This window comes from Pholis gunnellus (assembly GCF_910591455.1).
Source record: "Pholis gunnellus genome assembly, chromosome: 9".
Taxonomy (NCBI): Eukaryota; Metazoa; Chordata; class Actinopteri; order Perciformes; family Pholidae; genus Pholis; species Pholis gunnellus.
The window spans coordinates 3,757,530-3,771,976 of record NC_136535.1 but is presented as its reverse complement, the minus strand read 5'-3'; the positions used below and the strand labels follow the sequence as shown (position 1 = coordinate 3,771,976).

Genomic DNA, 14,447 nt, shown 5'->3' with positions numbered 1-14,447 from the left:
TAATACAGTGAATACTGCAATGACAATAATAAAGAAACTTAACTAGGGAACAGGACGAGACGTTAAGCACTTTGTGACTTTTGTCTGTGAAAAGCACTATATAAATACATTTTTACTTACTTACTTACGTGACAAACACAGGTGCTGCACAGAAAAACAGGAGGGAAGACCACAAAGACAAGAAGTGAAACAAACACGGGACACAAGAGGCAGGGCACTTCAAAATAAAACAGGAAACAAACTAAACCAAAACCAAGATCATGACAAATATCATATACTGGTTCCGATGAGTAAAATGAGCTGCCATGCTTGATTGTAAACCCTCCTCACATCCAAGCAACATGTGTAACATCAAAGTGTTGTTATTATGTAGGATAATAACCATACTTAATGGGGAAAGAAGCTGTAAAGAGTTCTTTGAATACTTTGCTGGGATGGATTGATTGTGATGTTTTAGTGAAATATTCACATTGTATGTGTTCAGTCCTGACCCCTAAGAAGTCAGAATATCAATGACATGGTTTGACTTGAGGCCTGAGTAACAATTCCTTACGTAAAGTGTTTTTGTTGCACTTATAAATTGCAATTCATTGTGTATGAGACTGTATATTTCCACCAATAACACCAACAGATAGACAGAGTTTTTCTACAATACTTCATCAATACACATATGTTGGGTATGCTTGGTTTTGTTACCTCTGGTAACAAAATAAAAGTGTCCCCACCTTTACATGTCCAGTTGTCACCCCTTATTCTTTTCGGTGTGCCACATAAGCTTGTTGCAGGTGGTCTTTAAGAGGTGAAAGGGAGGCATTGTATGGACATGCAGGCTGCCATAAGAAGAATGGAAGAAGGAGATCACAGGACTGAAGGGGTTACTGTAAAAGACAGTGCTGTATGTACCGGACATACAGTATGTGAAAACAATATGTGGCATTGTCTATTTTATGAAAGTACATTTTAACCAAACTAAGCTACAGTGTTTTCCACCTGAAGGACATCAGATGAGTAACATTTGAATATTGTTGATGATCCATTTCTCCCATTTTATTTATAAAAGCAAACAGCCATGATAGAGCAGCTCAGAGAACGCCAAGCCAAACCAGTGCAGACGTGCTGCATACCTTATATCGCATATCTTATATCTCATATCTTATATCTCATATTTTATATCTTATATCGCATATCTTATATCGCATATCTTATATCGCATATCTTATATCTCATATCTTATATCTCATATCTTATATCTCATATTTTATATCTTATATCTCATATCTTATATCTCATATTTTATATCTTATATCGCATATCTTATATCTCATATTTTATATCTTATATCTCATATCTTATATCTCATATTTTATATCTTATATCTCATATTTTATATCTTATATCTCATATCTTATATCTCATATCTTATATCGCATACCTTATATCGCATACCTTATATCACATATCTTATATCGCATACCTTATATCGCGTACGTTATATCTTATATCGCATACCTTATATCTTATATCGCATATCTTATATCGCATACCTTATATCTTATATCGCATACCTTATATCGCATACCTTTTATCGCATACCTTATATCTCATATCTTATGTCTCATATCTTATGTCTCATATCTTATATCTTATATCGCATACCTTATATCGCATACCTTATATTGCATACCTTATATCTTATATCGCATATCTTATATCGCATATCGCAAACCTTATATCGCATACCTTATATCGCATACCTTATATCTCATATCTTATATCGCATATCTTATATCTTAAATCGCATATCGCAAACCTTATATCGCATACCTTATATCGCATACCTTATATCAAATATCTTATATCGCATACCTTATATCTCATATGGCATACCTTATATCTCATATCGCATACCTTATATCGCATACCTTATACCTTATATCGCATATCTTATATCGCATATCTTATATCGCATACCTTATATCGCATATCTTATATCTCATATTTTATATCGCATACCTTATATCGCATATCTTATATCTCATATTTTATATCTTATATAAGATATAAGATATAAAAAAAAAATACCTTATATCGCATACCTTATATCTCATATCTTATATCGCATATCTTATATCGCATACCTTATATCGCATATCTTATATCTCATATTTTATATCGCATACCTTATATCGCATATCTTATATCTCATATTTTATATCTTATATAAGATATAAGATATAAAAAAAAAATACCTTATATCGCATACCTTATATCTCATATCTTATATCGCATACCTTATATCGCATATCTTATATCTCATATTTTATATCTTATATAAGATATAAGATATAAAAAAAAATTACCTTATATCGCATACCTTATATCTCATATCTTATATCGCATACCTTATAACTCATATCGCATATCTTATATCGCATACCTTATATCGCATATCTCATATCTTATATCACATACCTTATATCGCATACCTTATATCTCATATCTTATATCGCATACCTTATATTGCATATCTTAGCTGTGGGACTAAAGGTCGAGGAGCCGCTGAGAGATCTGTTCTTCACCTGCTTGGAAGCTACTTCCACACGGTTGCAGAGCTATACTGATACTGAGAGATAACAGAAGGAAGTGCTGCAGTTCAACATGTTACCTTAAAGAGAAGGATATAGAGGGAGATGCCTCACCTGGAGATCTCCAGGAACCGACCCCTCTTCAATGATAAGCGGAGGTGCACCATGAGATAAAGATCGGATTAATTGGTATCATCTCCGAGAGGTTGATGTACAGACCTTTGCCTCACCTCGGGTGATAGTTGTGGGCCTCCCTCAGAGAGGTGCTGTAGGATCACTATAAGAGGATTAGCCTTGTAGAGAGGTCGATCCAGAGACCCCTGTGTCACCTAAGTGTCCGGGCATATTAACACTCAGAGAGATAATAGCCTCTTTCCCGCTGCAAGGACAAGTGGGCCTCCACTGCATCCATCAGCAGTCAGACATTAACCGTCAGCCGCCAAGGGAACTCCTGCTTTGAAATCGATGAAAGCTGCACCTCTTCCTCTCCGACGGGAAGCTCAAAAATCTGAAAGGTTAGATCCTCATGAAATGGAAAGGAGAGTTGAATTTGGATGGGATTTGAAGGGGTTAACTAGACAAAACAGATATTAAGAACAGATGAGCACTTCATACACTCCTTCACACACTCTTACTTTCACACTTCCACACACTCACATTAGGGCGCAGCCTGGTTCAATCACAGCCCTTTTTACTCTGAGCTTCACAGGAGCAATTGAGGGTTAGAATGTAATACAAGACTGAAAGGCACTGGTGCTGCATTTGAAGCTACAGCCCAGTGGTCATCAGGTCAGCAATCTTCTCTGCTGGTTACAAGACCCAAGGAGGATCCAGAAAAGGGGTTTTTGAAGAGGCACTGAGTGGTAGGAATGTTGAGTAAGCCCTGGTAAGCCTTGGCAGGCCCTGCATGGCCTCGCAATAATACTCCACCAGGGCTTTGGCTGGCTTTATTTGGGCTTAGGTGCCAGTGGGTGGGTTTTAAATATTGCGAGGGCTGAACTCACTTGATCTCCATTTGCACACAATAGAACTCCTTCTGAGAGTCTACTGTTAGAAGAACACACCGCTGGAAGCCAGTAAGGGGCTCTGTGCACAGAAAACTGACTTCTTCATTTGTTCTGACATGTTTTCTTGGATATTTTATCTCACTTGTTTGTTTTTGTAAAATCATAAACTGCACTTAAAAGTTTTTAAATAACTCCTCTTGATAGTTTATAATAAAGTTTCTGGTGTGAACGCTAAGTAACTATACATTCCACATATTTTTTTTAAGCCTTTCAAATATGGTGACATATGCTTTTTGGTCTGATGTCCCTCATCAGGAGGAGTTTGTTTGCGAGCCGCCGATGATAACTCGCCACACGTCCAAGATGTTTGTGATGGAGGGTCAGGAGGTCAGCCTGCGCTGCAAGTCCATCGGAGATCCGGAGCCGTCCACGCATTGGGTCAGTCCTGAAGGAAAGCTGATCGGCAACACGTCCAGAACCGTCTGCTACGAGAACGGCTCGCTGGACATCCTCAAGGCTTCCGTCAAGGTAGAGATGGGGTTTTATTGTCATAGAATTTGGTTATGCTTGTGTTGATTATTTCTAAAAGTGTTGGTCAACTTTCTATGCTTTCTATTTTGGGGCAGCTGTAGCTCAGGGGGTAGAGTCGGTTTGCTTTTAACTATTTGGTTCTGAGGCGGCTCCACTGGAGCTTCACTGAAGCCCACTGCTCCTTATGCTTCAATGCAGAGGTCAAATGTCATGTATGTACCTGTATGACGAGTGCAATAAAGTTGAAAGTTGAAGTTTCATCGCATAGATTCAAATAGCCAAAACTTCTAATCCAATGAGTAATGTTTTGTGTGTAAAGTTTTAGACATTTATAAAGATAATTAAAACAACTCAATTTGACAGAAGTGCTTTTTGGAGAGATTAGAAAAACACTGTTTGGTAAATATTTTGAAATATATTGATTGGACAGTTTGTTTTTTCAGCACATAAAGACATACAGTAAATACCCCTCATCCTATACTCAGCACCGTCCCACCCAATCTCCCTCTCCCTCTGTCACTAATCGCCTCTGAAAGCTGCCGCTAACGTTAGCTAGCTTGTCAGCTACTACTACTATTAACAAACGTAATATTATAAGGTGCCGGTAATAGAGCAGCAGCTGCCGGTAATGTTAGCTACAAATGTCACGTAACCTAACTGATTATTTTAACAAACGTGATGTTATAAGCTCCCGGTAAGGGAGTAATGTACGTTTTGATTTTACAGTACAACATTGAAAACGAAAATGAATAATGGCATATAAGGGAGAGATGGAACACATATATAAATTACTTCAGATTGAAGAAACAGCTGTTAAATTGAAGCACAACATCAATAACTGCAAGTGCTATTCCTGCCTGCATTAAATGGTTAGCTGTTAGCTTGCGACCTAGAAAATCTTTGTTTTACTAGATTTGTCAGTGTTTATCCGCTTTGTCTTTGTTCAAATGGTTATTTAACTCCTAAAATTCTGTCAGGAATTAAGTGAATAAAAGATTCAAAGTCTGTTTATTATAAAAGTAAAAGCTAAGTTAAATTTTGGGTCTTTTCTTCTCTAATGATTTGTAGGATTCTGGAAAGTTCACATGCATAGCGTCCAACGCAGCCGGGGAGGCCACTGCTCCTGTTGAGTTGGTCGTCAACCCCTCGCCACACTTTGACCCAAAACTGGACCCCGACCCGGGGCCTTCGGACATCCCCACATCCATCAAGTCCAACGTCAGCGGCGGTCAGGCGCGGTCCGATCAGCAGAGGGTCAGTGTGTCGGATCTAACGTCCGGCTCTGCCACCATCAGATGGCCCCCACAGAACCACATACCAGGAGTCCGCATGTACCAGATCCAGTACAACAGCTCCTCAGATGACATCCTCATTTACAGGTAAGATGGCTGCTGTCCCTTGACAAGAAAAAACTGATCTGCACGTCCAAGCTTTTCTCCTGAATCTCTAAAACACGAGTTCAGACAGAAGAAGAGGACTAGTCAAAATGTAAGACAATAGCTTTCCAGCTCAGAGGATCCGAGTAAGACAACGATATACTGAAACCAGCAGTGGATCATGAGTAAACCTTTGAGAAACAAAGAACTGCGGGAAACACATTTCCCTCTCTGCTGTGGCCAAACATACTAGTGGAGTTCCATCATAAACACTACATATTAAATAATGGATTTTTTTTAGAGTAATCCATCAATTGTGGGAAAGAGCGCTTGTATATGACAATGACTTATAGGGAGAAAAAGAGTGGTGCATCTTTCCTAGGGAAAATTTAGACTAGAAATCCAGTTACTGCATGGTGGCTGACTAGGCTGGATGTTTTGATAAATAGAGATTATTTTAAATTTACATACTGGGGATTTAAATCCCTGTAAATAGCACATTGTCTTCATCAGTAAAATTAGCCTAAAACGCTTATTCAAGGCATACCCAAAGTAAATTGAAAGCTGTGCTTGAACCATTTGGACTGCATGCATGGTTTAGGTCTCTTTTGAAAGGAAACACTCTGAAGTCTTTCCCCAACTGTCAGAATCACTGTAAGAGCTCCTGGCATTGAGTAAAAGAAGTTTGAACACACTGAAGTAGAAGGTTTGTATTTCCGCCTGAATATTTCTTTGCAAACAGATGCCTGCAGATGACTATAGCTGCGACTTATTAGCTGGAACACTGCATGAAGCCTTACCTAGTCCAAGTTCAAATGTGATAACAATACCACAGAAAATGAATATTTTACACATTTCTAAGGGTATGTCTAGGCGATTTCCAAAAAAGGCCATTTGGAGACCCATGGTAACCATGGTTACATACCTAGGCTGTATAAAACGGTGTATTCATAATTCAAACTAAAGCTTATTTATGTTGAAATACAGTAATTTACAAGTTATTTCGCCATTATTCACTTTCCTAAATTCTCCAAAACACTGAAAAACCACACTTTGCATTTTACGCACGGACGCAGGGAGCAGACTCGCGGTCACGCAGTGACTTCCGTGTTGTGGCTGTAAATCTAACCCCTGAGGCTGTATATCGTCATGTTTTAAATTTCATTGGCTATACGAAGCCTCAGTCATCAGAGTGATCGGTTGCAATTGGCTTGCTCTTTACACGAAAGAAGAGGGGCGGGCACTTTCCTTCAACGCAGACTCTCGTTGTCTGTTGTAGGCTGTGGACAGAACATGAAGCTCCTGTTGGGTCAAGTGAGGTATCAATCGAAAGGTCAGAGTGCAGCCGCCATTTAGAGACCCAGATACCGGCAATGTTTACATGCAAACTGGAGTTACTACAGAAAATACATAAATAATTAGGCATATCTGCCGGCTAATTTGAAATGATGCAACATCAGTCCGTGCGTATTTATGGACGTAATAATGTGTTTTGGACTAAATATTTTACTGGATTGGATCGTCTGGACCTTTGCCAATGTAACAAGACCGTTTTTGTCGGAATGTTATCGATCGGTGGATTACTATGAGGCTTCATACGTGAGTTGCCTCAATTTTGTAATTGTTGGTTGGTGGTCTGACAGAGAGTTGATTGTACCTGCTGTTGTGATTGTATCTTGAAATGGTTTGCATCAATTGAATCACAAGAATCTTAGCTTTCCAAAGATATGTTGCATCAGTACCTACCTATACATAGCAGTTGTGTACACTTAACACTCCAAAGGCCCATGGGCGGGCCGTCGGAGTGTTAACAGGTTTTAAAGAAATAAAATCATCCCGTTCCACTCTGTGTCACGGTAACACACATTTTCTCCATCGTCAAGTTCCAGCTCTCCATTGAAGCTTTAAAATGTTCACACTGGGTGAAATATTCTTATCCGGATTTTTAAAAGACTACATACATTTTTCTAGATGCAGCAATTCTTTATGTTTCTTCATATATCAGGCTCTGTGCAGGCAGCTGTTTGAATGTAGTCTGCGGTGGCTTAATACCCCCACAGCAGAGGTTGGTAAGTTTTACATATGGCAGTCTTGTTAGAGGTCCCCAGGTCACTGCAGGAACAGTAGGAACAGCTGATTGTTTTTCTAAAAATGTGTGTGTGTGTTTTGTTAGGTAATTTAGGAGATGAGACGTATATGAACATTTGCGCTCTTGGTTATGTTTCTGCATTTATGTTTATGGGGTGTAAAAAAACATTCTGGGTGGAGGAAGTGAGTGAGTGTGATGCTGCATTCATGTAGTGCCGGAATAATTAAAAAAAAACAAGTTGCCAAAGGGGGAAATTAACGTGAACGCCCCTCAAGTCTGAGCAACAACTCAGAAAGTGGACATTTTGGCACACGGCTTGCTAAGATGACATCTTATTAGACAGAATTATAGCAGAGGCAAGTAAATGTTGGGTTGATGTTTCAAGTTTTTATTTATTCACGTATTGCATGTACATTTTTTCGCTTACATGTAATTTGTGACATGGTATTAGGTTATAACCTAAATAAATGTCATGGCTCACCTGATCCGTTTCCTTTGCTCTTCGTTGTCACGGAAATACTGAATACAGCTATCAACGTGTTGTTTCAACAATTTGAGCAATAAAATACAACACAACTTCTTACACGATGTTTCCACATTACGATGTTAAGCTTGTGAACACACCGAAGTGGACTTTTCGACTCTTGAAATGGGACCACCATCCGAGGAGCACGTGAATGCAGCATGAGTGTGTGTGTGTGTTGTGTGTGTGCTCCTTTCCGTCGGTCTTTGCTCCAAACACACATCATCCCTGTGTGAGTCGTTATCACCAAGGTCTTCCGCGCGTAGGAGTCTGTTTCAGGGTTTTTCAGGCTGTCAGTTTTTTTTAAATAAACAGTTCAGTGAGCAACAAAAGACGAGTAAGCTGAAGAAAAAAACAATGTGACTTGGCTTCAGGCAACAGATATCAGATCGGTTCAATTATTTATCTCACGAAACATTTTTTTTTTTCAAAAAGCTAAATTATGGATTTAGGATATTATCGTCATAATTCAGAGTTAAATGCATTCTATTTCTAAAAGGACACATCCTAAAACACAACAACATTACATGAATTCTAAGTGAGGTGTACGAGGTGTAGAGTCCACGCTGGATCAAACAGTTGTTAATGAAAACCCTAAATTTTCCTGTACCTTTTGGTGATGTGCTCTCGGCCAGGGATGACACCAGACCATATCAGAGCTCGGGGGGTCTGCGTGGAAGAGTCAGGACCCCCAGCAGGGTTCAGGCATCAGACAGGTGGAGACAAAGAAATCAGTGGCTGCTGGTGGGAGCCTGCAACAGACTGCTGAATGGAAAGAAAAAGATGTAGTGGCAGAAATATGAAAATTAATGAGTAAAGCCAGACAGAACATTAAGATTAATGTAATGTAATCATTTTCTACTACTTAAAACAAAGAATAAGCAGAAAAATGCTGAAAGGGGAAAGAGTCTATGCAGCAAAAATTCTTTGAACTCTTCAGTAGAAACACAAATACATCGTACAAAGATGCTGCCCAGAGAACATAAAATGTTCATGCAGTGCAAATTAGGAAGCCAGAAATCAGCTCAAACGATGATGTGATAATCTATAATGTATATTAAATGGTGCATTTTTTGAGGAGTAAATGAGCAGTGAAACTTCCCTGAAGGATTTTTTTCACCAAAACCCTGAATCCTCCAGGCAGCAGCTGATTTGCACATCCTAATCACCAGATGTGGATTTCAGAGCATGTTTCAGACTCGAGCTGCCAAGTGGCTGGTGGGGACCCTCAATCGGCCCGTGATAGTGAGTGACCGCTGGATGGTCCCATCAGCCACTTCAGCCAGCTCTGTAACCTAGCAACGTCATTCAGGATGCATAATTGAGTGTTATTACGAAGCATTTGGAGAGCTGACAGATGACAGTTTGAAATGTGTCCACAGCCTCAATTCTCATTTTGACCGAAAACCATTCGATTGGAGAGAACATGTGGTCAAGTCCGGGTGAACTGTGGGGGTGAGCTCATGATTTTTCCATAATTTGTTTTTTATCTCCACCCACGAGTGTGTATTTAATGCCCCGTTTGCCACATTGGACGCCGTAATAAAAATACGGCCAAGAGTTGAAGTGCCAAAAACACCGGTCTTCCCTTTCACTTAAGTGGCAGTGGTGCATATGGGATGCCGGGAAAACAAATGCAGCTGTTGCAACAGAATCAACTTTTGGACAACTCGACCATGAGGGAACAAAAGATGCAAATCCCATACAGTAGCTTGGTGTTTATTGGCCCTTAAGTGACACTCCCTCACCGCTGCACAACACTGGATATAGTTTGACTTCAGACTAAGTGACAAAGACCTCTTGAAGCTACAGTAATTATGACTATTGTCCACCTTGAGCAAAGGAGGAACAAGTTAGACGTTGTTGTGGAGCTTCCTGTTATCTTCTGGAAGTCCACATTAGTTTCTTTTGAACATGGGAATGATCATCCCCCGTGCTTATTCCAACAGTTCTTTTAACCATGATGGCGGACTTCTCTCAACTTTAACATAGTTATTTTATATAGTTATAAAGATGAGAAGTCATTGCTGAACCCTATCCATGTGTTTTTTTGTGCTGAAAGCTAACCACACCTTTACCACAATGGTGTCAGATCAGCAAATATATTCAAAACATTAGAACAATAGTGCTTTGTTCTTGAGAACAATTCAAAATTGTGATATATTTTGTCAGTTAATTAGGAAGACATGTTGTAATATCTCCAACAGCAAAAAGAACTACACTGTCTCATGCTGTGTTGACACTAAGCAAGAGGCTATAAGTCATTTTCAATGGACATGACATGAAGCTACAAACTGACACATGTCTCTGCGTGACGGGCGTGAAGCGCAACAATTTGAGCTGGCCGCAACCTCTTTCACTGCTCCAATGACACGTATAAGTGTCAACGAATCATATGTTTTTGTTTCACCACCTCAGCTCCCCTTGTCTCCACAATTCATGTTCCGTTATATCTTAAAAAAACGGTTGAAAAACGTATTCTTTGCGTCATCGAGCGCTATAGCAACACGTTAACGGTGACTCGTTTGCAATGTAGCTGAACTGAGTTGTTACAGTATTTACAACAGGTACTGCTTTTAACATTCACTCTACTGTGGCCGCCTCAAGGCACAGAGATGCTGCCTTCTAGTGCTTCAAAGGTCAATGGTTTTTCTGGCTCGGCTGGGAAAACCAGCCAAGTGAAATAAAACCGCTCTCTACACCGCCCGTTGTTCCCTTGAGCCCGGAATTTACACCCTATAGTTGCTCCAGCGGAGCCTCCATCAGATTTAGATTGGGTGAGTAAGGGTTGAGAGAGTGGGATCCAGAAAACAGTTCAACTAAAAGAGTCACAAGTTAGCATTCTTTCAGAAACAACATTTCTTTTTGGCAAATATTATTTAGCACTGGAGTCCAGAATCTAAGGAATATGGCTGAAATCAATGCTCTAATATTAATAACACTATTTTACCTTATCAGTATATATCACATTATGGCAGAAGTATGCATGATCACAAACTATCAAATTGATTGTGTCTATGTAAAAATTTGTATTGCACTATTATGTATTTCTAAATACACATTTTTTATAAGTTATTGGATGAAGGTCTCAGGACCCTGATTACGTTTCGTCTTTGATCAGAAACTTTGTCCCTGCTGGCCACCATACACGCTCTTCCATTATAAACAGGCAGTCAGCTCTTTGTGCTCCGGGTTTTTTGGCCTCCCTCATGACTCAAGTCAAAAGCACCCGTTTCAGCTCACAGTAGCAGTGCTTCTACTTTTGACTCTGAGAGCAAAACATTTCATAACACAAGTGGAGCTCTCTGGCAGAGTTATTGGCCTCTGCACTGTACACTGCAATAGAGGAGACTCACGACGCCCACTCTGCCCTCTCTGCCCCGCCTCTGCAGTCTGGTGCCTGGCTTTACAGAGACTCTGCAGTCAGAGCTCAACATCGCGCTCCACATCATCACATACTGAGGCACACGTTGTACTCTGCAACGCACCACATACATTGTTGTAATTACGGTACAGGGGCTAAACTCAGATGTATGTGCTTGTGACGGAATACTTGTGAAATAAGTTGCAAATGTCTTTTTCTTTAAATCATAAAAATCATTTTAGAATCAAAATGTAGAGAAGACTGCAACTCTAAACAACGTATTTGTTGACTAGGCGGATGCACAGACGCATGTCAAATAGTAGTATCTACATTTCAGAAGATGTGTGCCTCTATCAGCACCCCGACTCCCAAAATATGCTCACTGCTCATTGTAGATGTTAATCTAAGAGCTGAGAGGAAAATGAGGAATTAGAGGCTGTTGTATGCTATTAGCAGGCTGTAAACCCTTAAGAATAGCATGTCCATTTAAGGTGTGACATTTTCTGCGTGGTCTTCTTTAACAGTTTCGGAATACAACTGAACATTTAACTAAAGCCACAATCGGCCCCTAACCAACCCAACCAAAGTCCTTCTGTTGCCTAAACTTAACCACACACAGGACTCATGGCCTTTACACATCGGGGCATCAAACAATCACTTTACCCTGAACGGGACCCAATTTGGTGCTCGAGGGGGGGCGACAGAGTGTACACATGTAGTACAAATCATTTCTGAGAACGAATTAAATTATATTTTATGATATTTCAAAAACCTACGTGATGAAGAAATTCTGATCAAATGGACCATGTAACCTATTTTAATCACTCAAAAACATATATATATACACAAAGTACTTCAAGATACTACAAGTACTACCACAATTTCACTTATTTTTTGCCAGGAGAAGGCGAGCTATGTTCTCCGTTACCGATCCCAGGCACGACCTACGGCACTTTCACAGGCACACCGCATATCAAAGAGCACGAGGACTCCACACTGAATGCAACCATATCTTGCACGCGGCACGGTTTTCGATTTTTAGTGGCTGGAAATTCTGTCAATCACTTCATGGAACATACTGGTGTGTTCGAAAAAACCACCCAGTTCGAACAAGGGGTCACATGCTCAAATCCGCCCACCATAGGCTTAGTAAGCACTCCATAGACACAGACTTGCATGGAGGAGAGATATGATGACCCCCAGAGAGGTCAAAATGGCTCAAACAGATGCCAAACAGCTCTGTTATGATAGATTGTACAATATGAGTCATAAACAAAGTGAAATATAGTGAAATATATAGTTATATAGTATATAAAAGTACAATGGGGTTTGCTTCACTTTATTTACACCAAATCTTTTTGTGAGGCACCTGCACCCTTTGTGCTATGAATTGGGAATGTTTTAAGGCTAGCCAGGGCCTCATTTAAATTAAAGTGATTTTTCTTCAGGCGAACCTGGGAATTTTCCCTGTTTGCTGTGTTCTGTCTTCAGCTACTATTAACCAGTAACATATAGACAATATTTACTCATCTCAACAAATAAACTCACAATTCCTAGTGTTATTCAACCATCAACATTTTTAAAATAGACCTTGTAGTTACAGAATTATAGTCTTTTTAGTATGGGTTACAATTTTCGAGCAGAGGACTAAAAATAGGCCTAGGGGTTAAAAGGTTTTAAAAGATATACACTATAGTGCACAACAAGATAAAGGCTCTGCAGTACTAACCAAGAAGGACAACTTTGTTACTCCTTTCTCTCTTCACCTCCATTCTTACCTTTCACAATAAAAGCTATAGAGATATAGACTGCCTAACTGTTTCCCAGAAGGAACTCAAATCCACTCAGAGCATTTGGCTAAAAGGAAACTCAATAAAACAGCTGAAAGTAAAAAAGAATTAGCTCAGACAGACTGCCAGAAGCTGCTCTGGGTCAATAAGATCCTGGTAGTTGGTCGTCTGCCTGAACAAAGCTATTTTAAACTTTTATTGAAAAAGTGTTGCAACTACAGCAAATCGGCATTACTACAACAGAAACTGGAGAGAATTGGCAGTAGTAGATGATGAATGTGTCAGCTTGCACAGTTTTCAAAACTGCAATCTTATAACATCGTATCCTAAGACAATGTTTGCGTTATTCTTAGAGACATCTTGTCACACTTTTGTTAACACTAAATATCCTTCTACTTGGATGAGAATCTCTTGACATATTAACATAATGACATATTGGGCAACGCATATTTTACAATTGTGTGTCTGCTCAACGATGCGTATGATATCTTATATATTTTATGCGTTTTCCTACAAAAGTTCAGCAACACGTCCTTCAATCAGAGGATCGGCGGTTCGATCCCCGGCTCAGGCTCCACTAGTTGCATGTCAATGTGTCATTGAGCAAGACACTTAACCCCAAAATTGCTCCTGTAGCTGTGCCTACGGTGTAGAAATGTGATAGAATATCAATTGTAAGTTGCTTTGGATAAAAGCATCTGCTAAATGACTGTAATGTAAGTTAAACCAACAAAACTACTGAGAAAAAGATCGTGGTTTGGGTCACAATAACTTTGGAAGTGAGGTTACTTAAGCATGCAGGTTACTTGACAAATAACTCAACATTGACTTTGCGTTTCACACGGGGCACAAACAGTTATGTCCTGTGGGAAAGACCAGTCGTTTTTTGTTCATCCATCTCCCCTCCTGCCCATCCTGTGTGTTTTTTTTGTGGTCTTCATACTTCCTGGTTTATGATTACATGGATTCCATACAAAGTGATTCATAGGTATACGAACGCTGTGTGAGAACAGCCTGCTGCACAACATGTGCCATTTTGAGAGTAGTACACTTGGATCAAAGTGTTCAAGAAGAGAGTCTGCAGCAGACCATTTTAAATCTACATGAGGGAGCTCTCTGCACCTCTGCATTCTCAGAGCAGTGACAGTCAGAGCAGTGAAGGAGGGAGGCACTACTGTAGGA

The 14,447-nt window shown here is 39.7% G+C and overlaps 1 protein-coding gene across 1 annotated transcript in view; it reads left to right on the top strand.

Annotated features, from left to right (window-relative positions):
- The window catches only part of LOC306700618 (leucine-rich repeat and fibronectin type III domain-containing protein 1-like protein), a 127,239-nt gene that overhangs the window by 71,219 nt on the left and 41,573 nt on the right, over positions 1-14,447 (top strand). The window contains exons 6-7 of the mRNA XM_079165688.1: positions 3,908-4,120; positions 5,192-5,502. Of these exons, the coding sequence (XP_079021814.1) occupies positions 3,908-4,120; positions 5,192-5,502 (524 nt within the window). The remainder of the gene's footprint in view (positions 1-3,907; positions 4,121-5,191; positions 5,503-14,447) is intronic.